We start from the raw sequence: 25,127 nt of genomic DNA on the forward strand, positions 1-25,127 counted from the left end.
GTTTTCTACAGCAGCTCTCTGAAGCAAGTATGTTTCCTGACCTTGAGAAATATTAGCAGGGCTCTCGGAGGCTAACGCCTCTGGCCAGGTTCCCTGCGGCCGTAAGTGGCCGACTTGGTATTTGAACCAAGTGTGTCTAGACCTTACATCCAGCTTTTAATCGCTGTGGGGCTTGGCCACATCTCGCAGCTTTAAGCCCACTCACTTCCTGGTCTTGGTGTCGTGAGAAGACAGACATCGGGAATCACAAGTCTGGCTTTCCAGTGCCGGTGCCATTACCTTCTGGCTGCGTGACTTGAGGCAAGTCCCTTAACCTGGCTGAGTCTCCGTTTATCAATAAAATAAGTTAGTGGGGGTGCCTAGGTGGGGCTTAGCGGTTGAGCATCTGACTTCGGCTCAGGTCATGACTGGGCTCGCAGCTGACAGCACAGGGCCGGCTTCGGATCCTCTGTCCCCCCGCCCCTCCCTTTGCCCCTCCCCCGTTTGTGTGTGTGTGTGTGTGTGTGTGTGTGTGTGTGTGCGCGCGCGCGCGCGCTCTCTCTCTCTCAAAAATAAACATTAACAAAATAGCATGTGTTTAAACAAATGAAATAAGAGTGAGTCAACATAGGGGATGAACTGATACCGTGTGCCATGTTTGGAGTGAGGCACATAGTAGGCCCCCAACAATTCTTACTGTTCTTATTGTAGATTCTGTGTACCTGCTGGTGGCAACCTTAGGCAAGTCCCTTAACCTCTCAGACCCTCATTGTTTCCACGGGGGGGGGGGGGGGGGGGGGAGTGATGTACGAAATGAGACGCTACTCATTCAGCTCAGCTGCCTGCAGAGAAACGGCCGCGATTTTTCTTGCTTCCCCTGCTTCTCCACACATGGCCCGTCACCTCTGCCACCTTCTTACCTACCTGGGGTGTTTTCTATTTTTATGACAATTGGTATTACTGTATCTTCTTGACTCAAAGAAGCCAGCGATCATAAGGTGCAGCTTTATCTTATTTACCCACGAACAGAATTTTGTCAGATTGTGGCATGCCGCCGGTTGGAAGAGGCACCCCCCCCCCCACCTCCGAGGTGTAGAATTAGGGGGAAATGGGCGTTTGAGGATGGACGAAGTAGTTCAGCGGCTCTGACCCTCAGACAATGGGGTCGCATTTACCAGTCGCGACCACAAGGGGGCGGGCGTGCGGCGGGAGGGAAGCGGTCCCTCGGCTCCGGGAGGCTCCAGCCTTCCCGCGCAGCCCCGCCTCCCATCGCTGCCCTCCCCTCCGCCCGCAGACGTTGCTCAGGAACCAGCGAAACTCACTCCAGGAGCTGTGCAGCCATGAGGTCTTCCTCACCACGCTCAACTGGGAGCTGGTCAAGGCCATCCAGGACATGGAGGACAGCTCGGCCCTGAACGCGCGCGCGATGCTGCAGCAGCAGGACATCCTTGCGGTGAGGCCTAACTGCACCCCCCTCGCCTCCGCCCTGTGCACCTCCGTCCAGCTCTCGGCGCCGCCCCGCTGAGCGCTCGGGTGCCCTCTCCCGGCCTCTCCCGGCGGTTGCACCAGCGGCTTCCTCCTGGCAGATGCATCTCTCACACTTGGCCCCACCTCCCTGGGTTTTGGAATCAGACCCCGATGGGGGCTCATCCCAACGCCAGCAGTAATTGGAGTTAACCTCTGAGCTCTGTAAAGTAGAGCACAAAGCACCCACCCCAAACGCGGGGTTGTACTCGGCACACAGTAGGTGTGCAAGAGAAAGCGGCTGCAGTCCCCACCCCAATCAGCAAATACACAGTGTAATACTGAGTGCTCTGTATATACTCATATAATCCTTACAACAACCCCCTGGGGTGGGCACTATTATCTTTATTTTACGTCGGAAAAAAATGGGAACAGGGAGGCTGGGTAACTTGCCCAAGGTCACCCTCAAGCACACCCACCTAAGCAACTGGGATTTGAACCCAGGCGGCCCGGCGCCAGGGTCTGGCTTCCTCCCAGCATGCTGTGATCCGCGCTCTCAGCCCGTGGTGGCACTTATGGTCTATTGGTGGCGCTTATGGTCTATGGGTGGAGCAGCTTTTCAGAGAACCCAGGGGGCATCCTCCGCCTCCTCTGGGAGAGGCTTGGAGAAGCTGCCGGAAGAGAGCTGAACGTTCACAGGGACCCAGGAGTTTGGGCTGGAGAAGGGTCAGAGAAAATGGCTTCATGGAGCCGTTCTGGAGTTCCCTCTGGTCGCGCCGTCTGCCCGGGGAGAAGAGGGACTGAGCTCACTGGAGCCTGTGAGATGAAGAGAAAATGAAGTCTTGGGAACTTGGTCTGCTCAGGCTGTCATAACAAAATGTGATAGACCAGGGGGCTTAGACATAGACATTTTTTCTCAGGGTTTTGGAGGCCGGAAGTCCAAGATCAGGAGGCCAGGAGGGTTGAGGTGCGGTGAGGCCTCTCTCCTCGGGGTGCAAATGGCTGCTTTCTCTCTGTGTTCCCAGATGGCTTTTCCTCTTTGCTCACATGGAGAGAGAGATCTCTCGCGTCTCTTCCTCTTTTTTTTTTAGTAAAATTTATTTTTAAATTTTTTAAAATATAATTTATTGTCAAATTGGTTTCCATACAACACCCAGTGCTCATCCCAACAGGTGCCCTCCTCGATACCCCTCACCCACCCTCCCCTCCCTCCCACCCCGCCATCAACCCTGTTTGTTCTCAGTGTTTAAGAGTCTCTTATGGTTTGCCTCCTTCGTCTCTAACTTTTTTTTTTCTCTTCCCCTCCCCCATGGTCTTCTGTTAAGTTTCTCAAGATCCACATAATGAGTGAAAACATATGGTATCTGTCTTTCTCTGCCTGACTTATTTCACTTAGCATAATACTCTCCAGTTCCATCCACGTTGCTGCAAATGGCCAGATTTCATTCTTTCTCATTGCCAAGTAGTATTCCATTGTATATATAAACCACATCTTCTTTATCCATTTGTCAGTTGATGGACATTTAGGCTCTCTCTTCCTCTTCTTATAAGCTCACTAGTCTTATCGGATTAGAGCCCCACCCTTTTGACCTCATTTAACCTTCATTACCTGCTTAAAGCCCCTATCTCCAAATACAGTCATATTGGGGGGTAGGGTTTCAACATGTGAATTTGGTGGGGGAGAGGGGAAACAATTCAGTCTATAAGAGAAGCCAAGGACCTGCAGAGTTATTCATCCCAAACTTAGTAGAATATTCTCTAAACTTAGACAAAGTCATTGTTGATTTTCTGGCATTGATCCACTAATACATTTTTCCGTACATCCTGAGTGCTTCCCGTGGGCCCTTGGGAAACAGTGATTAGTGGGACACTTTGTCTACATCAAGCTCTCCTCGTGGGGTCACCGTCAGTTAGAAAGCCATTTATGTGTACTGCCGTGGGGACAGGGGATGTGGGGAGCCCTCTCACCCAGAGGGGCCCTCTCACCCAGACATGGGAAGGTCAGGAAGGCTTCCTGGAGAAACGGATGCTTGGGTTGAAACCTGCAGAAGTGGGTGTTCATTGGTAGAGGGCTGTTCTGGGCAGAACGAATGGGCATACAAAGCCTGTGGAGAGAGGGAACACAGCTCAAGGAGCCACATGTTGGCCCAAGGCCAGGCCAGGGCCTTGTCAGCTTAGCTAAGGAGTTTGGGCCTTATTTAAGGGCAGAGGGGAGCCACTGGAGGGTTTTTTTTTTTTTTTAATTTTTTAAAAGCATTTATTTTTTTTTTTCAACATTTATTTATTTTTGGGACAGAGAGAGACAGAGCATGAACGGGGGAGGGGCAGAGAGAGAGGGAGACACAGAATCAGAAACAGGCTCCAGGCTCTGAGCCATCAGCCCAGAGCCCGACGCGGGGCTCGAACTCACGGACCGCGAGATCGTGACCTGGCTGAAGTCGGACGCTTAACCGACTGCGCCACCCAGGCGCCCCCCCACTGGAGGGTTTTAAATAGCAGAGGGATGAGGTCAGCTTTTATTTAAATTTTTTTTTTTTTAATGTTTATTTATTTTTGAGAGAGAGAGACAGCACGAGCAGGAGGGGGAGCAGAGAGAGAGGGAGACACAGAATCCGAAACAGGCTCCAGGCTGTTAGCACAGAGCCGGACGCGGGGCTTGAACCCATGAACCGTGAGATCCTGACCCGAGCCGAAGTCAGACACTTAACTGACTGAGCCACCCAGGCACCCCAAGGCTGTTGGGTCTTAAATCTGTAGCACTCAGTGACATTTCAAAGGAAGGGGGCGTGGGGACCGCAGCCTGGGTTTGGCCCGGTGCCTGGGCGTGCGGCCGTGCCATCGGCGGAGGTGGGTGGTAGAGGGGACCGTGTGGAGCGGGTCGGCCAGCCTCTGGGCAGGTTGCTGGGGCTGGGGCTGGGTTTGGATCTGGGGACTCCTCCGAGGAAGTGCCGGGTCCCCCGAGAGCCCGTGCTTCGGCAGCGCCAGGAGACGGTGGGGGGCGAGCTGACCCCACCCCTCCCACAGACCATCGTGGACATCTTGGAGTGCTCCAACAAGAAGAAGCTGCGGCAGCTGACGTGTGAACTGAAGGAGTGGGAGGAGAAGGAGGAATCCAAGATGAAGTGTGAGGATCCCTGGGGCGAGCTCCCCGGTCTCCTCTCTGGCTTCTGGGAGGTCAGCAGGGCACCCGCCTTGCACCTGCCTTTTGGAAACCAGCAGCCCCGTCATCCCCCTGGTTCGGCAGGTGGAATTGCTAAGATGCAGAGCTTAGGGGCTTACTTCTGGAGCACTTGGCGCTTCGAGGCCCCGCGAGGCTTCCCCTTTACGGGCACTCTCGGTCACTGCGGCTCCCTGTGAGGCAGGGACCGTTCACCCATTTTACAGATGGGAAAGCCGAAGCGAAAGGAAGTGAAAGTAGCCCGCCGAAGGTCACATAGCTGGGCGCCAGAATCCGGCCCCAGCTTGCCTCTTTCCTGCCAAGGTCCCTCTGGGAGCCGGTGGCTGGGTCCCTCTGGTCCCGGGTCTTCGATCATGTTGAGCCCGTGGTTTCTTTCCCCGGAGCAGACTGGAAGCCTTCTGAGGGAAGGGGCGGTGTGTCGGCGAGCCTCAGACCCTGGGACACCACCCCCATGGAGGGCGGCAGGACAGACTTTGTCTTAATGGTCGTTTCATGGGCCCGTTGCCCTGGGAGCAGGTGCATGAGGAGACAGGTCCAGGGAGGGACAGTCTTGGCGAGGGTCACACAGTAAGTGGGCCTCCCGCATCTCCTGGGAGGGGTTCTTGAGGGAGGATCCTGTCTCCTGTCCCTCCTGACCTCTCCAGACCTGGAGCAGCAGGTGGAACAGCTGAACGCCACGATCGAGAAGACCCAGAAGGAAGTGAACTTCCTGAGCACGTACATGGACCGCGAGTACCCTGTCAAGTCGGTCCAGATTGCCAACCTTGTGCGCCAGCTGCAGCAGATAAAGGACAGCCAGCAGGTAGGTGGGCCCTTGGCCCCGCTCCGCTGGACCATACTGGAGACAGGGCTGGTGGCCAACACCCTCCTGCTGGCCCCTAGGATGAGCTGGATGACCTTAATGAGATGCGCAGAAAGGTCCTGGAGTCTTTGTCTGAGCAGATTCAGAGGAAGAAGAAAAAACTTCTGAGATCTCTGGTGGTGGTGAGTAGCCAGCTGCTGGGGTAGGTATCCAGGTCCTGCCCCAGCCCTGCTTTCTTCCCCGTCCTCTGCCTCCAGGCCCCCTGCACCCCCTCTGGTCTGTACCACGCACTGCTGCCCAATAAGAGGCACTGGGGGGCCAGACCTCTCCTCCCTCCACAGAAAAACCAGCAGCGCCATCAGGAGGCTCTTCTGCAGAAGATCCGGGATGGCCAGGACATGCTGAGATGCACGGGCAAGTTCAGAGAAGTGAGTGGGCACGGAAGGTGACGGTCCCTCCGGGAGGGAGCAGAAGGGTGGGCGGTCCCCAGGACCTGTGGGAGTCAGGCTTGTCTTGATCTGGCGCTCGGGTCTCCAGCCCTGGTATTGGCCTCCCTCCTAGCCAGTGCCTTACTGTCACCTGCCATTCATCGTAGGAGGAGGTTAGTGCCGCCTCAGCCTTGCCTCGTTGACCAGCATCCCCGGTGATGACCCATTAGCAACATCGCCAGACATTGTCTGCGCGGCCATCATTTTACTGTCGTTCCCACCCCCTCTGTTCATCCTCTCATTTTTGTCACTCACCATCACCTGTTAGCCGTGTTAATGAACCTCACCGTCACCCCCCCTCTCGCGTTAACTTTCATTATCGTCTTCCTTCATCCACTGTCGGCGAGAGTGGCCTTCGCTGCCGGCCCCCGTTAAGTCTCATTACCAGGTACCGCCCCCCTTTGCCACCTGTCACCATTCTCCGTGATCTCCTGGCTGCTTTCAGCGCCATCAGAGGTTGGCACTGACTCGCGAGCCCAGGAAGCCCTGTGACGAAGCCGCCCCGATTCCCTGGATGTCCTCGCTGCAGATGCATTCTGCCCCGGTCTCCCTGTTGTTGGGGGATGTTGGCTTCTCACTCTCCCCTGCTGCACCTCTGTCCTCAGTTTATCAGCCAGTTTGAGGAGGAAATACCCATCCTAAAGGCCGAGGTGGGGCGGCTCAAGGTCCAAGTCCAGGAGCCACGAGAGACCGTGTTTGCGGATGTTCTGCTTCGGAGACCCAAGTATGTGATCTTTTTGGCAGCTGCCTCTTAAACGCGCCATGCCGTGTGCTTGAAGAGGCTCTCTGTTCCTGGGGAAGGCAGAGCCCTGCACAGGGGGCCGGGGAGACCTGGGTCTCGCCTCACCTCGCCTCGCCTCTGCAGCTGACCACGTGGCAGATGTGACGTTGCCCGTCTGGGCCTGCTTGTCCCACCAGCGCACGGGCAGCTGACTTACATCATCTCTCTGGAACCCCCTTCTGGTTCCCAGATTCCGTGTTCCCACCAAGTGGGTGCACCCCTAAGCTTCTTGGTTGTTCAGGAAGGCGCAGTTGAGTGGGGTGGTTGACGCCAGGGAATAGCCTGGAAGACACTCTGAGGAGAGAAGGATGTCCTCTCTGCTTGGTACACCGCTGGGCTCCAGAGGAAGAAGTTCCTTCCTTCCAAAGCCAGTTCTCTGCCACCTTTCTTGTGTCAGGCCCTTTGTGGCAGAGCTTGGGGGTCCTACTAGGTCTGGCCTCTCCGTGATGGCGCGCAAGACCTGGGGCACCTCCATGTGGAGGCCTCAGGTAGGCAGTTGACCTCAGAAGATGGGTACTGGCTAGCGATGGAAATTTAGGTATTGCCAGTATAGAGATGCGTTTCCTTTTTCTTCTTTTTTAATGTTTACTCATTTTAGAGAGAGAGACAGACAGACAGACAGACAGAACACGAGGAGGGGAGGGGCAGAGACAGAGGGAGACACAGAATCCGAAGCGGGCTCCAGGCTCTGAGCTGTCAGCACAGAGCCCGACCTGGGGCTCGAACTCACGAACCGCGAGATCGTGACCTGAGCCGAAGTCAGAAGCTTAACCGACTTGAGCCGCCCGGGTGCCCCTAGAGATGCTTTTTCTTTTTACCATTATTATGAAACATTTCAAATATACAGACAGTAGAGAGAATATTAGGATGAATACCCGGTGGCCCGTGTAGTTTTAGGAGCGGTTATATTTTTGCCATATTGGCCTCATCGTCATTCCTTCTTCTTGTGAAGTGTTGTGAATTGCAGACAGCCTGACATGTCACGTCTAAAGACGTCCGTGGGCACCAGGAGACTAGGGAAAGCGTGAGCACGGATGGGAGAATTGGGACGGGGTGGAGACAGAGTGTCATGTGTGGCCTCGTGGGTGTGCTGATCACTGGGGGGCGGGGGGGATGTACTGCAGATGCAAACCCATGGCGCTGGCTACTTGTGTGGAAAGAATGATGCCTGTCAGTTACCGAGCGCTCTTTACGAGCCGGCATGGTCTCACTCAGTCCGCCTGCCAACCACGGAGGCTGAGTCTGGCGCCCTGCTTGGCTTCTCACACCTTCTTTGCTCTTCCCTACCAGGTGTCCCCCAGACATGGACGTCATCCTCAACATCCCTGTGGAGGAACTGCTCCCCTTCTAGATGGCGGGCCATGGGCCACCCTTCCCTCCCTGCTCTTTCCCCCATATCTGGAGCCTTGACTTGTCTCCTTCCACGGCCACGTGTCCACTCAGACCCTGGTCTGCCCTCTCTCCCTTCCTCCCTCTCTTCCTTCCTTTCTCCCTTTCTCCCTCCCTCCCTCTCTCCCCCCACCCTTCCTCTCCTTTCCTCCCTCCCCCTCCCCCTCCCCCCTTCCTCTTTTCTTTCTGGCTGGTGCAGCTGCTTGGGCCAGGTGTGCATTCCCAGTGAAGCGTGCCATTTCTTTTTACCAATAAAGCTGGCTTTGCATTTGCTCCCTTGCTTGGAGATTTCCGGCTAGGCCTGGAGATGATGTGGTAGGCACGGACTGTCTTAAGATAAGGGGTGGGTAACTGTGCTGACTGTATCTGGGGGCACAGAACATCTCAAGAAGGGCTCCTGACCCCCTGCCTGAGTCTCGATGGCTCCGTGGCTCCGGGCTGCCCCGCCCCTGGCATCCCTGGTGCGGTGGGAGCCCAGCTTCCCTCCGGATTTGTACCCAGACCTTTTGAGGCCAGTGCCAGGGCAGAGGGGAGACCCCCCGAGTCCGATGCACCTGGGATGTTGCTGGGCTTTCATAGCCGATGGCCATCTCTATTCTCGTGCAGCTGTCTGTCTGTCCACTGCCTGTGCCCCAGCTGTGCGTGGACGTGACACCCACCCAGGTGCGTAGTTGGGCACAGCCCCCAGCGCGTGCTCCCGGACCCCCTGCATGCAAGGACTGTCCCTCCAGTTATTGGGAGTGCTGATAGCACACATCCCTCGGCCGTCGGACCCTCAGGGGCTGCCTCAGCTGCAGAGGCCACTTCACCCAAGGTCAGCTGTCCTCCCACATCCGATGACTGCTCCGGGTGCAAATACCGAAGTCCTGGCCATCTTGGCCTCACTTGGGACAACCCCGAAGGCCTGTTCTGGCTCCAGAACTCCCTGTGGGGTCAACTGAAACAGTCCTTGGGCCTGCCTCGCAGCTTGACCTCTCCCTCTGCCCAGTCCTGCCTCTCCCTCAGTTGACTCCCGGGTGCCCATTAATAAACATCCTGCACTTTGTACTTCACCTCAGACTTGGCTTCCCTCGGACCCAGATTCTGGCTGCTCACGGATCCACTCTATCGAGGGACTTTGGGCTACAGGTTATGGAACACCTGACCAAACTGGCCTGAACAACAAAGGGCTCAGGTAGATAAGTGTTCTAGGTGAGGCGAGGCTTTACCCGGAAATCAAGCGAGGACACCTTCCTCTACTTTGTTCTCCAAAGTGTTCTCCTCCCCCTGAGGCTGGCACTCCTGTGGTCACGGCGTGGCTCCCAGCATCTCCTGGCAGGGCGGGGGTTACGATCCGTTGTTCACGTCCTACTGGAAAGAGTGTCTCTCCCAGAATTTTCAGCCAAAGTCTTCCATCTTCACTGTGACTGGACCGGCTTATACCGTGTGCCCACCTTGAAGCAGTCAAGGAGGTGGAGAATGCCTTCGGGTTTAGTCTAGGGCATGCACACCACCCTTGGAGCAGGGGAGGGGTGGTTGGGGTGGAGCACGTGACCTAGGCTAAGGCGGTAGGCACCTCCAGAACCACACGGGTCCCCAAATTGAAATGGAAAATGTTTTTTTTTAATATTATTTTTAAAATTATTATTATTATTTTTTAACATTTATTAACTTTTGAGAGACAGCACAAGCGAGGAGAAGCAGAGAGAGAGGAGACACAGAATCCGAAGCAGGCTCCAGGCTCTGAGCTGTCAGCACAGAGCCCGACCCGGGCCTCAGGCCCACGAACTGTGAGATTATGACCTGAACTGAAGTTGGACACTTAACTGACTGAGCCACCAGGTGCCCCTAAAGACTTTGTTTAAAAGTAATCTCTATACCTGGGGCGCTTGGGTGGCTCAGTCGGTTGAGCAGCCAACTCCGGCTCAGGTCATGATCTCACAGCCCGTGAGTTCGAGCCCCGCGTCAGGCTCCGTGCTGACAGCTCAGAGCCTGGAGCCTGCTTCGGATCCTGTGTCTCCCTCTCTCTCTGCCCCTCCCCTGCTTGCGCACTTTCTCTCTCTCTCTCTCAAAAATAAATAAACATTAAAAATTTTTTTAAAGTAATCTCTATACCTAACGTGGGGCTTGAACTCACAACCCTGAGATCAAGAGTTGCACACTCCACTGACTGAGCCAGCCCGGCGCCCCGGAAGTGGACAGTGTTGAACATAATCCGAACAAACACTTAGCTAGCACTTACTCTATCAACCCTATGAGGTACGTGTTGTTAGCATTTTCCATTGTACAGAGGAAGAACCCAATATGTGAAGGGGCAAAGGGATTTTTCCAAAGTCACCAGGCTAATCAGTGGTAGAGACCTGTCACTCTCACTTAACCACTGTACCATCAGGAGCTCAGCTGAGCCGCAGAGCTGAGGTGTCCGAACAGCCGGTTAAGTCACAACTAATGTGACAGTCAAGCCTTTCGTTGCTTACCCAGTGCAAGGAAGAGGCTAAGCCAGAGAAAGTGCCCACATCCGCCCTGTTGCATTTTCCCCAAGGAATGGCCCACTTGGTCAGGTGGATCAGTGCCTGGGGGTGGTTTTGCTGCTGAGGGAGCCCTGAATGAAAGGCTCTTGGAGTTTTGTGAATCTGCCCCCCCCTCCCCAAGGGGTTGAGATGGGGAAGGGAGAATGGGAGGGGCTACGAGAAGGAAAGTAAGTGCTGGGTCCTGAGGCAGACTGGAGACAAGTATCTTCAGGGGTTCCCCTCCCCCCTGATACGGAGGCCTTGGCAGAGGTACCCGAGGAGGGCCTTGGTGGCTGAGTCCTTGGTTGCTCCCCATTCAGAGACTGCCGTGCACTGGCGGGGCAACGAGGCTGGTGGGGGGAGAACTTTTCCCGGGGAGGCCTACCAGGGAAAGCCTTCGTAATGGCCTATGGCCTAAAAAAATCACATGGGTTTTTTGGGTTTTTTGGCTCGGATCACGATCCCAGGTTCATGGGATCAAGCCCTGCATGGGGTTCCGCACTGAGCGTGGAGGCTGCTTAAGATTCTCTCTTTCTCTCTGTCTCTCTCTCTCTCGGCACCTGGGTGGCTCAGTTGGTTGAGCGTCCCGACTTCGGCTCAGGTAATGATCTCGCAGTCTGTGAGTTCGAGCCCCGCGTCGGGCTCTGTGCCGACAGCTGGGAGCCCGGAGCCTGCTTCGGATTCTGTGTCTCCCTCTCTCTCTCTGCTCCTCCCCCGCTCACACTCTGTCTCTCTCTCAAGAAATAAACATTAGAAAAAATAAAAATAAAAAAGATTCTCTCTCTCACTCTGCCCCTCTACCCTGCCCATGCTCTTTCTCTCAAAAAAAAAAAAAAAAAAAAAAAAATAAATAAATAAATAAAAGTAATAAAATAATATTCTAATGGGTGTAAAGTGATATCTCATTGTGATTTTGATTTGTGTTTTTGTCTGACCACTAATGATGTTGAGCATCTTTCATGGGCTTATTTCAAAGAGCCTTTTGTGTGACTGAGTACTTTGAACTTCTGATCTTCCTGAGGTATTTATTAGCAAAAGTTTGTACAACCATTGTACAGCCCCAAACCGTCTTTTTTTTTTTTTTTTGTTTATTTATTTTGAAAGAAAGAGAGACTGCATGAGTGGGGGAGAAGCAGAGAGAGGGGGAGACAAAGAATCCCAAGCAGGCTCTGCATTGTCAGCACAGGGACCCGAGGCGGGGCTAGAACTCACGAACCTCAAGATCATGACCTGAGCCGAAATCAAGAGTCGGACGCTTAACTGAGCCACCCAGGCGCCCCTACAGACAAAAACGCTTAGCGTTTTCCCTAGAACATGTTTTCCTTACGGTGAATCTCTTAATGTATCCTTCATCATTGCCCGGTGTATTTCCCAAACCAAGCAAGTCCTGTTGCTTTTGGGTTGACAGCTTTTCCCCTCGATTTATCTCTCTTCTCTCCCTTTTACTATCAACAGCAAGAAGAAACCAGGCTTCACCTTCAACAGGTTCTAGTTTAGGTGACCGGCAGGAATTAGGAGGGATTTGGTAAGGCCCTGAAGGGTAGGGACCTACCCCGAGGACCGCTTGTTCCCAGTAAGCCGGTGAGGATCGACCGTGGCGTGGGCATACCGGATATCGCCAGCAGATGGCGGTAAAAGGCCAATAAAAATTAACCTTCAGGGCCGGCTCCCTCGGAGTGGACCGCCGGTTTGTAACTCGCCAGTGGCGCGTTTTATCGTAGAGTTCGCAATTGCAGACGATCATTTGGACCGTGAGAGTGGCGAGGGGGAGACCTCGGTTATGTGCCTATTGCCATTGCCTGCTCCATGCATCCAGCCTCACCCCTTCCTATTCTTCTCCGGTCCCGATTTCTAGTCCCACTTTCCTTGCCTCCGTCAAACAGGCTGATTTCCCGCTCAGCCTTTGCGCTGGCAGGGCCCCTGGTCTGAATGCTCTTCTCTCCGTCTTATCATGCGGTGGTAGTTCAAATTTCCTTTCTCAGAGAGGTCTTGCCTGACCGCAATTTCTAAGGTGGTTCTCCTTGCCCATCACATCATTCTATTTTATTCTAATTAATTTATCTATCATTTTATTTTATTTATAGCATCGACTACTGCCGGACATTAACACATTCATTTACTTCTTTTTATATCTGTGGTCTGAGTCCCCCAGCTATAAGGTAAGCAGCAAGAGGATAAGCAATTTGTCATTCTGGTTTATGGCTACCCCTGGTGTGGGGCGCAGCGCCTGGCACACAGTTGATGCTCAACAAATACTTATCAAATTACTGAACGAGTGAACTGGCCCTGCTATTCGTAAAGCTAGGTTTCAGCAGTGACACTTGCATCGTCATGGAAACAGAGCCCCAACCCAGGGAAAAGGCTCCAATGAAGAGGCAAAAAGGAGTATAAGGCAAACTGCATTATAAGACTATCGCTGCTCTGTGAGCTTCCGATGGCAGGACCTGGGTGCTTGGCCACACCCTCCCATTGCGCTGAGGCGACAAACAGGACGTCTGTAACCTCCACGTCACCTTTTATCTTCACGCAGGCGTGTCCCTGGGTTAAACATTGCACAATCTTTTTGTGCAGCTTTTTTTTTACTGGTTGGCTTGAACCTGCAAATCGTCTCTGAAGAATGCAGCCGCGTTGGGGCGCCTGCGTGGTTTAGACGGTTGAGCGGCCGACTTCAGCTCGGTCATGATCTCACGGTTGTCGAGTTCGAGCCCCGCTTCGGGCTCTGTGCTGACAGCTGGGAACCTGGAGCCTGCTTCGGATTCTGTGTCTCCCTCTCTCTCTGCCCCTAATCCACTCGCATTCTGTCTCTCTCTCAAAAATAAATAAACATTAAAAAAAAAAAAAAAACAAAAAAAAACAATGCAGCCGCATAGGGGCGCCCGGGTGGCTCAGTCGGGTAAGCTCACAACTCTTGGTTTCCGCTCAGGTCATGATCTTGTGGTTTCATAAGTTTGAGCCCTGCGACGGGCTCTGCACTGACAGTGCTGTGGAGCCTGCTTGGGCTTCTCTCTCTGACCCTCCCCCACTCGCGCTGTCTCTGTTTCTCTCAAAATAAATAAGTAAACTTAAAAAAAATTAACAAACAAAAGAATTCAGTAGCATTCACAAAAAAAAAAAAAAAAAAAAAAAAAAAAGAAAAGAAAAGAAAAGAAAGAAAAAATGCAGCAGCAACTAGGGACGCCTGGCTGGCTCAGTGGTTGGTGCATGCAACTCTTGATCTCGGGGTCGTGAGTTCAAACCCCGTGTTGGGTGTAGAGAGGACTTAAAAGTAAAATCTTTAAAAAAATGCAACAGCAACTCGTGCCCACCCCACCTGAGCAGGGTTCAATTACCTCCATTTCCCATGAAAGTGCATCATTGTGACTAGCTCTGAATGGGCCCTTGTACTCATGGAATTTCTGCAAAGTTCTGTCTTAGGCAAATTAGAATTTGCGTAGAGGGTTAAGTAGGGGAGATGATGCAAGATGCAAAGGCAACAAGTACAAGCTCTCACGGCTTAAGACAGTGGTTTGGTTATTACTAGGTGATATCTTAGGGCTGTGTAGATTCTTTCTAGTAGAAGCACATGAAAAATATAGATTCAGTGTCTAAGTAGCTATTTACACAAGTTTAATGTAGATGTGCATAGTTATGGGCAGGGTCCTTTCGAACAAGTGACAGAATACTGGTATAACATTGACTGAACAATCTTCTCTTTTTAAATGTTGACAATAGGGGCGCCTGGGTGACTCAGTCGGTTAAGCATCAGCTCAGAGCCTGGAGCCTGCTTCAGATTCTGTGTCTCCCTCGCTCTCTGCCCTTCCCCTGTTTGCACTCTGTCTCTCTCTCTCAAAAATAAATAAACATTAAAAAAAAAACCTTTAAAAAATGTTTACAGTAAAAACAATTCTAAATTAAAAAAAAAAAAATCTGAATACACTCACTGTCCTGAGCCAGTTTTGAGAACTGCAAGGGTGTATTTCATCATGGAGCATCTCAGTTTGACTCTAGATACATGTACCTAATGCTGGCTCTCAGCTTTAATTTCAGTTGTTTAATGGAGAAAAAAAAAGATGCTTTCAGAGACTCAAATGGACCTGTGGCCCAGAACACTGAAACACAGCCAGTGGGGCGCCTGGGTGGCTCGGTCAGTTAAAAGTCTGACTCTTTATTTTGGCTCAGATCATGATCTTGTGATTCATGAGATCGAGCCCCACACGTGGGGCTTCGTGCTGACAGTGCAGAGCATTCTTGGGATTCTCTCTCCTTCTCTCTCTGCCCCTCCCCTGCTTACACTCTCTCTTTTTCTTTCCCCCTCTTTCAAAATAAATAAATAAACTTAAAAAAAAAAAAACCCACAGGGGTGCCTGGGTGGCTCAGTTGGTTGAGCGTCTGACTTCGGCTCAGGTCATGATCTCATGGTTTGTGGGTTCGAGCCCCATATTGGGCTCTGTGCTGACAGCTCGGAGCCTGGAGCCCGCTTCAGATTCTGTGTCCTTCTCTCTCTCTGCCCCTCCCCTGCTTGCGCTCTGTCTCTCTCTCCCAAAATAAATACATATTAAAAAAAAACCCACAGCCAGAAATTTCAGGATGTTTCATGACTTCATATCTCTTCTCTAAGTTTCCGGGGACACAGTATCTTCGTGGTCAGGATAGCTTGCTTTCTGCTTGTGATGGACAAGCAGGAAGCTACTCTACTTTCTGTAATAACAACTCCAAAACTTCCTTTTGGGGAATCCACCCCAATCCCTGCAGAGGCTGGCTCTATTTCTGGATTTGGGGGTGAGATTTGTGACCAAGACAATCAGAGGGTCCCATCCCCCAGCCACTGATTGATTTAGAGATGGGCACAAGATCTAAGTAGGGTCAATCGGGTCTACTGAGGCTCGGGTCTTGGACTTCTATTTGTGCTGCTGGGGTAGTGAAATCTCTTTCCTCCTGGATTTCTTATTGGAGTTGATGTGTAATTGCAGTTGCTTGAGAGCAGTATACAGCTATCAATGAATCCACGGCAGCAGGAGGTAGCATATTACCACTGGAGGTGAAAGAAGACAGGTTCTAATGACATCATGTGACCCCTCACAAACAGCTTTGATGATTGTCCCTGGTCTTTCGGTTGGGTGAGCCAATAAATTGCCTGAAGAGTGTTGACTGATATGTAACTAAATGGCTCCTTTTTGTATGGAAGCCTGGAATTGACTTTGAAATACATCAAGAAAATAAGATGTCTCGTTAACAGCACTTTCTAATGTTCGCCCTCTTAGGAAAAGGAAGATGCAGAAGCTTAAAATAGAATTCTTACTTATCAAAATACATGCATGAATTCTGGAAATGTGGCTTCAGGGCTGTTAAAATCTGTGATTAAGTCAATCAGTATTGCACACCTCGGGACCCCTGGCTGGCTCAGTCTCAATGGAGTGTGGGACTCTTGATCCGGGGTCTGGAGTTTGAGCGTGGAGCCTACTTAAAGAAATATTGTATGCCTACTCTGTCTGTGCCAGGTGCCCACTCCAGCAAGGTTGGGGCAGCTCAGTAGTGGGAAATAATGCAGACCCTAAATGCTTTTATTTGCTCAGTTGGCACGCCTCACTCAATGGGAATATCAGCACTGCCTTGAAGAAATGAACAATTCTCATCCTCCATCAGCTTCGAGTTCAAATTATTCTGATGTTCTGTCGCATCAGTAAAAATAATCACCTGATTTACCATGGGAGGCAGGGGTGGCTTGATGGGTGTGTGATTTGTACAGTCACACAGGTCCCTATACTCGCTTGGTTTAATATTCTATGGTAGCTGTCTTGAAATTCTTAATAATTTTGGAACAAGTGACCTCATATTTTTATTTTGCACTGGGCCCCGCGAATTATGTATCTTGTACTGACTGCGGTCCATTAAGTTGAATCTCAGATTCCTTAAATCCCACCACCAACCCCCCCCTTGCCATTTTTTGATTTGCAGAAGCAGCTGAATGCATTCTTCATCAGATTTATGCCACCAGCCTGCATTTCTGCCATCTGATTCCATGAAAACGAATGCATTTCTGTACTATGTTTCATAGCCTCAGGACACACAGCGTGATGATTAAAGGCACGAACATGGAGAAATGTCACATCTTCTACTTCTTTCATCCTGTTATCTGACTGAGAAATGATGCTGTGGGAGAGGCGCATGAATAACTACTGGAACATTCTCTTCTGGTCTGCATTGCTCTAGTGAACCCAGCTTTTTCACATTCATGACAAATTTAAAAAATGATTTACCAGCGAAAGAGCCCAAATACAGGTGCTAAAATTAGGCCCAACGTTTTCTGCTAAAAATATCAAGACGGATGCACTTTGTTCACAGTTCATGAGTTGGATCCTTCTTAGAGGGGCCCTTTGTCTAAGTAAAAATGGCTCCAAGGTTGGGACCAGGGAGAGGTTGAATGCCAGGAGGGGGAAATTTCTTACTATCTGTAAGATACATGGGAGGGACTTAGCAGACATCTTTTCCTCCTTCCCGGCAGCCATGACATCTTCAAATTAAAGAAGGTTTGGCGGGGCAGGGGGCACCTGGGTGGCTCAGTTGGTCCGACTGGCGTCCCACTTCACCTCAGGTCATGATCTCGCGGTTTGTGAGTTCGAGCCCTGAGTTGGGCTCTGTGCTGACAGCTCAGCGCCTGGAGCCTGCTTCAGATTCTGTGTCTCCCTCTCTCTCTGCCCCTCCCATGCTCCTGCTCTGTCTCTCTCTGTCTCTCAATAATAAATAAACATTAAAAAAATTTTTTTAAAGAAGGTTTAGGGGATAGTGATCAAAGGCAGCTACCCAGGAGGCAGAGGGAAAGCATGCTAAGTGCCTCGGGAGAGCTTCAAACTCCCTCTGACTTGAAAGGAAGAGATACTTACTCTTGGACGAGAAAAAACGTAAGTGGTTAGTCCATTCCCAGTCTCCATTTCATAGCAGACTCATTTCCCCAAAGTTTTCTTATGAAACATTTCAAACACATAGCAAAGTGGAAAGAATACCCTTTCCTCACCACCTAGATTCTACTCTTAACAATGTGCCATACTTGCCTCATCACATGTCTGTCCATCTGTCCATCTTCCCATCCAGCCATCCACCCATCTTATTTTCATGATATATTTCTCTTTTTTTTCTTATTAGGAATTTGGTGTTTTTAAATTGTGGTAAAAAAAAAACCCATAAAATTTACCATCTTAACCATTTCTTTCTTTTAAATGCTTATTTATTTATTAATTTAATTTTGAGAGAGAGAGAGAGAGAGAGAGAGAGAGAGAGAGAGAGAACTATTGGGGGAGGGGCAGAGAGAGAGGGAGACACAGAATCCAAAGCAGGCTCCAGGCTCTGAGCTGTCAGCACAGAACCTGATGCGGGGCTTGAACCCATGAATGGTGAGATCATGACCTGAGCCCAAGTCGGATGCTCAACTGACTGAGCCACCTAGGCAGCAACCCCCCTCCACTGCCCCTGGTCTTAACCATTTCCAAATGTAGAATTTAGTGGTTTTAAGAATGCATACATTGTGGTGCAACTAATCTTCAGAACCTTTTCAATTTATACAACTAAAATTATACCCATTAAATCTCAGCTCTCCATTTTCCTGTTCCCCCAGTCCCTGGCAAATGCCACTCTTATTGTTTTCCTGAATTGGGGTATTCTTGGTAGTTCAGTTCAGTGGAATCACACAGTATTTGTCTTTTCTGCAACTGACTTTTTTTTCACTTAGCACAGCATCCTCCAGGTTCATCCATGTTGTAGCATCATTCAGAATTTCCTTCCTTTTTAGGGCTGAGTAATATTCCATCGGACAATTATGCCACATTTTGTCTTCCCATTTGTCCGTTAGTGGACGTATGGGTTGGTTCCACCTTTTAGCTATCGTGAATAGTGCTGCTGTGAAAATTGGTGTGCAATGTCTCTTCAGGATCTTGCTTTCAATTTTTTCCAACTTTATTGAGGAATAATTGGCAAATATAATTGTATATATTTAAAGTGTATTAAGGTACTATTTCTATTTCACCTATCCATCATTCTTTCTAGAAGTTTCTTTTTTACTAACAGAACCCCAAATTTTAAAGACTCATTGCCTCTGGGAATAAAGAACATTTTCTAGCTTCCCTTAAAGATGGTGTGGCCATGAGACTAAGTTCTGGCCACTGGTATGTAAGCAGAAGTGTTGTGTGGGACTTTTGGGAAAGTTGCCTAAGGACGAGGATCCTTTTGTCCTCACCCATTCCTTCTGTTCTCTGAAAAAAAGCATGATGGCTGGAGGCCCAGCACCCACTTTGTGCCATGAGGTGACCTTGAGTATGGAGGCTATTCACTAGGGATGGTGAAGCAGCAAATTAGCAATCTGGGTTGATGATGACATAGTGGGCCTGTCAAACCAACTCTTGAACTACTTCAAAAAAAATTTTTTTTAATTTTTTAATGTTTATTTATTTTTGAGAGAGAGATAGACAGGCAGACTGTGAGTGCAGGAGGGGCAGAGACAGAAGTAGACACAGAATCCGAAGCAGGCTCCGGGCCCCTAGCTGTCAGCACAGAGCCCGACGCGGGGCTCGAACTTACGAACCCTGAGATCATGACCTGAGCCGAAGTCGGCCGCTTAACCGACTGAGCCACCCAGGCGCCCCACCATGGGACTAATTCTGACCAATGAACTGTAAGAAGTGGCTGCTGTCACTTGAGAACTGGAGCATATAACTGCCAGTGTGAGGGCCTGCAGGGTTCCTTTTCCTTCCGGAACGGTGGCTGGGAATATTAGCAGCCAGCCTGGGTCCTGGGGACAACGAGGAGCAGAGCACCCCATTGACATGTGATGGTCAGGTAGCATGATCAAGAAAGAAGCTTTTTTTCTTTAAGACCATTGAGATTTCCTGCTTGCTCTTACCGCAGCAGTAAGCACCCTAGCCCAGCTGTCCTCAGATGTGGTCAGTGGACTCCCAGGGGCCTCCAGAACCGCTTAAGGTGGTCCTCAGGGGGTGGTCAAACTATTTTCCTATCGACACAAAGGCAATTGGTTTTTTTATTTTTTATTCTATTTATTTTTATTTTATTTTATTTTATTTTTATTTTATTTTTATTTATTTTTATTTTTATTTTTATTTTTATTTTTATTTATTTGCCGTGTTGGCATTTGCACGCCTGGTTCACAAGCAGTCGTGGGTAAAACTGTTGGCCCCGTAGCATGAACCAAGGTGGTGGCCCCCGAGCTGTTCTTCCTCACCTTTGATTCACCGTAAAATAAAAGGAGCAAGCAATACACCCAAAGGAACAGCAACCACCACCACCACAAACACCTAGCTGTACTTAAGAATGTCCTTAATGACAATCAGAATTTTGATCAAATTTCATCCCATGAGGCCTAGAGGCACCAAGGGCAGGCTGCTCCCACACGTGCCATTTTGGCACCCTGATTGTTTGAAATTAAAGTTACGTGATAATGGGGCCCCTGGGTGGCTCAGTCGGTTGAGCGTCCGACTTCGGCTCAGGTCATGATCTCGCCGCTTGTGAGTTCGAGCCCCGCGTAGGGCTCTGTGCTGACGGCTCAGAGCCTGGAGCCTCTTCAGATTCTGGGTCTTTCTCTCTCTCTCTGCCCCTCCCCCACTCACACTCTGTCTCTCAAAAATAAATAAACATTAAAAAAAAAAGTTACGTGATAATAAAAGTTACATAGCGCAGGGACGCTCAGGCTGTTCTCTGTCCCCTTGAAAGCAGGAAACCAGTCTTTCCCTGTGAAAGATACCATCCCTGTACTAGAAAGTTAAAAGAGATTTTCATCCTCAGAGGCAGGGACTTCAAAGGAGAGAAAGCTTAGAAGCACATTTTATTTTTTCAAATTTACTACCCCAGCCTACACTCTGCTTAGAATTCTCTACGAATTAAAGCTCCCAAACAACTGTTTTCTATATCCTGTCAATTCGTCACAGATTTATTGTCCAAAATGTATAAAAAGTGCCTGCCTTGGTCATCTCTTTAGGGCTCACTCTTGGGCTTCTGTGCACATCTAACAGAATCTCGGTTTTTTTCCCTCCTGTTCACTTGTCTTCTGTAAACTTAATTCTGGGTTGGCTGGAAGACCTTGGAGGATAGAGGAAGAATTTTTTTCTTCCGTACAGAACACATTCTTTTTCATCTTCTGTATGATGAAGCGGGAAGTACATCTAAAGCAGTTTGGAAGTATACTGGCGTCTCAAGGAAAAAAAACACTTGTGCCGCTGAATTGTGAGCCACTCTTCGTGAAACACCATTTTAATTTGGATGAATGACTTATAGACAAATTATGGTTATCCAGACTTTGGTATGGTATTAACAAGAATGTGCGTCATTGTGATTTATAAGAACTACAGGGGCGCCTGGGTGGCTCAGTCGGTTAAACGTCCGACTTCAGCTCAGGTCGCGATCTCGCGGTCCGTGAGTTCGAGCCCCGCGTCGGGCTCTAGGCTGATGTCTCAGAGCCTGGAGCCTGTTTCCGATTCTGTGTCTCCCTCTCTCTCTGCCCCTCCCCCGTTCATGCTCTGTCTCTCTCTGTCCCAAAAATAAATAAAACGTTAAAAAAAAAAAAAAAAAAAAAAAAAAAAGAAGAACTACATATTTGGTCTTTGCCTGTAGATCCTGGCTCACAGCTTCCCAAACCCTTGGAATTTCCTAAGGGTGGAGAGTGATAAAGGTGTCTTTTCTTATGTTAATAAGGCGACTTTTGGATTCTACCTAAGGGTCGGGGCTGGTTGCCAAGGGAACCCACCCGGCAATTAAAGGGTTGGGATTTCCAAATCCCCCCACCTGGGGTTAGGGGGAGGGGCTGGAGGCTAAATCAGCCATTGGTCAATGACTTAGTCAATCAGGACTATGTAATAAAGCCTCCATAAGATCCAAGGGGACAGCTTTTTGGTCTTTTTTGGGGAAAGCTTCCACATGCCATTGAGTTGGACCCCGTACCCCAGGAGGACAGAAGCTCCCTTGTTTGGAACCTCGGCCTATGTATTCCTTCATGTGGCAGTTTCCACATTAAGTGAGTGTTCCCCTGAGTTCTGTGAGAGACTCTTGCAAACTAATCAGACCTAAGGAGGAGGTTGTTGGAACCTCCAACCTGTACCTTGTCAGTCAGAAGCAAGGGCAATAGTCTGGGGTTGGCGCCAGGCATTGAGGCGGGGGTGGGGGACAGGCTTGTAGGACGGAACCCTTAGCCTGTGGAATCTGCTATCTCTGGAGAGACAGTGTCAGAATGAAGTTGAATTTTTCGATTCTAGGCTGGTGTCTGAGAGTTGTTTGACGTTGTGTGTATGGGAAACACCCCTACCCCCCATATTGGAATTGGGTCCAGGAACCCTAAGAGAAAATGATGTTTTGCTATTGTATAATGAAATATGTAAAAATGTGAAAGATTTGGTAACTCAGTGAACCAGTATTTTCCAAATGACCGATGCATGAAGTGACCAAATCATGCATGGGTAACAGATCCATTTGAAGAAAACAATAGACCCGGGCGCCTGGGTGGCTCAGTCGGTTGAGCGTCCGACTTCAACTCAGGTCACGATCTCGCAGTCTGTGAGTTTGAGCCCCGCGTCGGGCTCTGTGCTGACAGCTCGGAGCCTGGAGCCTGTTTCCGATTCTGTGTCTCCCTCTCTCTCTGCCCCTCCCCTGTTCATGCTCTGTCTCAAAAATAAATAAACATTAAAAAAAAAAGTTAAAAATAGAACTACCCTATGATCCAGTAATTACACTACTGGGTATTTATCCAAAAAATACAAAAACGCAAATTCAATAGACAAATTATGGAAACAGCTTAAGTGTCTCTCAATAGATGAATAAACAAGATGTGATATATATGCACACACATATATGTATATCGGTATCCTCTTCAGAATGTGACCTATAATGTCTATCTCCTGCTGTCTAATTATTATTCATATTTATATACATACACACAATGGAATACTATTCAGCTGCAAAAAAGAATGAAATCTTGCCATTTTCAATGACATGGATGGAACTAGAGAGTATAATTCTAAGTGAAAGAAGTCAGAGAGAGACAAATACCATATGATCTCACTCATATATGGAATTTAAGAAATAAAGCAAAACAAACGAACAAAGAAAAAAAAAAGAGAGGGAGAAAGACAAACCAAGAAACAGACTCTAACTATAGAGAATGATGGGATGGTTACCAGAGGGGAGAGGCGGGTGGGGAGGGATGGGTAAAATAGTTGATGGGGATTAGGGGGTCACTTGTGATGAGCGCTGGGTGATGATATATGGAATTGATGACTCATTATATTGTACACCTGAAACTATTATTACACTGTATGTTGGTGTATCGACTCAATTTTAGTAAATTTTAGTCCACATAATTTTATAGTATAACCTGGGTGTACAGATATAGATATAGATATAATATAGATATACAGATATAGATATATAGATATAGATATAAATATAGATATAGACATACGTAGGCTCCACACTGGAGTGATCAAGACCTGAGCCGAGATCAAGAGTCCGAGGCTCTACCAACTGAGCCACCCAGGTACCCTAGTATTTTTATATTTGAACCAAGTAGTAATTCATTATTCATGCCAGCCAGGGAAAACTGCTTCTGAAGGCCTCACCTGATTTGGTCAGACCTATATGGATAACCTCTGTATATTAAGGCCCACTTTGACTTGAGACTTTTATTATATCTGCACAATCCCTTCATAGCTGGACTTTGATCGGTGTTTGATTGAATTAGCAGGGGACAGGAATCTGGGGGTGGGAGTAATGTTAGAATTTTGCCTATCACGAAACCCCAGTTTATATGACATTATAGGTAATGGAAAGAGAGCTGATGCTTTATAGAAAGGCAAAGGAAATTAAAATGTTATCGGCGGTTTTGCTTTCGTGTAAAAAGCAAATTAAAAAAAACAGAATAAAACGTGCCATCTCTATTTTCAAAAGTTTTGACATTCTCTAACCAATGCATCGTTATAAAAGAATCGAAGCACGTCTATATTCATTTTCTCAAAACAATGATAACTGTTTGTCAATTGTGCTTTTTGCTAATTGGTAAAATTAAGTACTGAAATTCCAGGGGCACCTGGGTAGCTGAGTCGTTGAACCTCGACTTGGGCACTTGGGCTCAGGTCACGATCTGGCTGCTGGTCAGTTCCAGCCCCACGTTGGGCTCGATGCTGTCAGCCTGTCAGCGCAGAGGCTGCTTCAGATCCTCTGTTCTCCTCTCTCTGCCTCTCCCCCACTTGCGCTCGCCCCCAAATAAATATTAAAAAAAAAAATTCCAAAACTGAGTGCTACAGACTGAATATTTGTGTCCCCCCAAGATTCACAGGTGTTAGTTCCCAAACTGGGGGAATTTGAGGGGGGGGGGGGCGCAGATCTGGAACCGCCCGGAACCCAGAGGGCAGGGAGAGACCCAAGAAGGGGGCAGATCCGCCCCCAGATGGGTGGCTGGTTCAATGAGCGAGGGAACTTACCTACGAGAGGCTTGTCTCGAGAGCCTTAATGGGTTCCGCAAAGGCTCCATTTCTGACGGTCTCATCAACACAGCGCTCTCTCAAGGCTGTGTCCTTGAAAATGGCTCCGGCTGTGGAGGTGGTGGGCGGAACCAACATGCTAAGGACCGGGCAGGGGGTGAGGGACCTCCCAGCTCCCGGGTCGACCTGCTATCGCGTCCTCTGTATGACCTCCTCCAACCACAGGTCGCAGCCCCAGCCCCCCCTCCGTGACTGTACTTGAATGTGGGGCCTCTAAGGAAGTGCTTACGGATAAATGAGGCCATGAGGGTGGGGCTCGTATCCTTTCGGATTAGGTTCCTTGTAAGAAGAGACCCCAGAACCAAGCCCCCTGTCTGCCCTGTGAGGACACAGCCGGAAGATGGCCAGGAGGGCTCTTTCCAGAAACCCACCCTGCCAGCCCTGGATCGGTGCCTTCCAGCCTCCAAAACTGTGAGCAAATAGACCTCTGTCGTTTAAGCCACTCAGTCTATGGGATTTTGTTAGGGGAGCCTGAGCAGACTAATGCACTGAGAAATATCAACATTTCATACATTTTATTATTTGCCTTTACGTTTGGAAATAAGATAATAATTATTAAAATTTAAAAATCGGGGTGCCTGGCTGGCTCATTCAGTAAAGCTTGTGACTCTTGATCCCTGGGTTGGAAGTTAAGAGCCCTACGTTGGGTGTAGAGATTACTTAAAAGTCTTTTTTATTTTTATTTTTAAAAATTTTAAATATTTATTTTTGAGAGAGAGAGAGAGAGAGAATGTGAGCGGGGAAGGGGCAGAGAGAGACAGGCACAGAATCTGCAGCAGGCTCCAGGCTCTGAGCTGTCAGCACAGAGCCTGACATGGGGCTGGAACCCACGGATTGTGAGATCATGACCTGAGCCAGAGTCGGTCGCTTAACCCACTGAGCCACCCAGGCTCCCCTAAAGTCTTGAAATAAATTTAAAAATCAACCCATATTAGAAGACTGGTGGCTTATTTTTTTTTTCTCTGCAGCTTATAAACCAGGGCCATGGGATGTAGTTTTTTTTTTTTTTTTTTTTTTTTTAAGGAAAATAAACATTTTATTTTCAAAAA

At 49.3% G+C, this 25,127-nt stretch overlaps 1 protein-coding gene and 2 long non-coding RNA genes across 5 annotated transcripts in view; 2 read left to right on the top strand and 1 right to left on the bottom strand.

Annotated features, from left to right (window-relative positions):
* CA3H20orf96 (chromosome A3 C20orf96 homolog) overlaps positions 1–9,125 on the top strand; it is a 23,143-nt gene extending 14,018 nt beyond the window's left edge. For 2 of the 3 annotated variants that reach the window (XM_086701906.1, XM_086701907.1), the window contains 7 exons: positions 1,274–1,432; positions 4,468–4,567; positions 5,266–5,423; positions 5,504–5,605; positions 5,765–5,851; positions 6,517–6,635; positions 7,983–9,125. In XM_086701906.1, the coding sequence (XP_086558032.1) occupies positions 1,274–1,432; positions 4,468–4,567; positions 5,266–5,423; positions 5,504–5,605; positions 5,765–5,851; positions 6,517–6,635; positions 7,983–8,043 (786 nt within the window). In that variant the 3' untranslated portion in view covers positions 8,044–9,125. The remainder of the gene's footprint in view (positions 1–1,273; positions 1,433–4,467; positions 4,568–5,265; positions 5,424–5,503; positions 5,606–5,764; positions 5,852–6,516; positions 6,636–7,982) is intronic. The other variant, XR_015249425.1, reaches the window with a different exon arrangement.
* LOC147582696 (uncharacterized) lies at positions 1,780–24,261 on the bottom strand. The gene is made up of 2 exons (XR_015249427.1): positions 24,019–24,261; positions 1,780–2,259 (listed from the first exon to the last, which is right to left on the bottom strand). It is a non-coding gene; the product is annotated as an uncharacterized LOC147582696 (long non-coding RNA).
* LOC147582697 (uncharacterized) overlaps positions 24,179–25,127 on the top strand; it is a 146,537-nt gene continuing 145,588 nt past the window's right edge. Inside the window, exon 1 of the long non-coding RNA XR_015249426.1 lies at positions 24,179–24,489. This is a non-coding gene — a long non-coding RNA (uncharacterized LOC147582697). The remainder of the gene's footprint in view (positions 24,490–25,127) is intronic.

This window comes from Puma concolor, chromosome A3 (assembly GCF_028749965.1).
Source record: "Puma concolor isolate L17-30 chromosome A3, mPumCon1.1.hap2, whole genome shotgun sequence".
NCBI classification, from domain to species: Eukaryota; Metazoa; Chordata; class Mammalia; order Carnivora; family Felidae; genus Puma; species Puma concolor.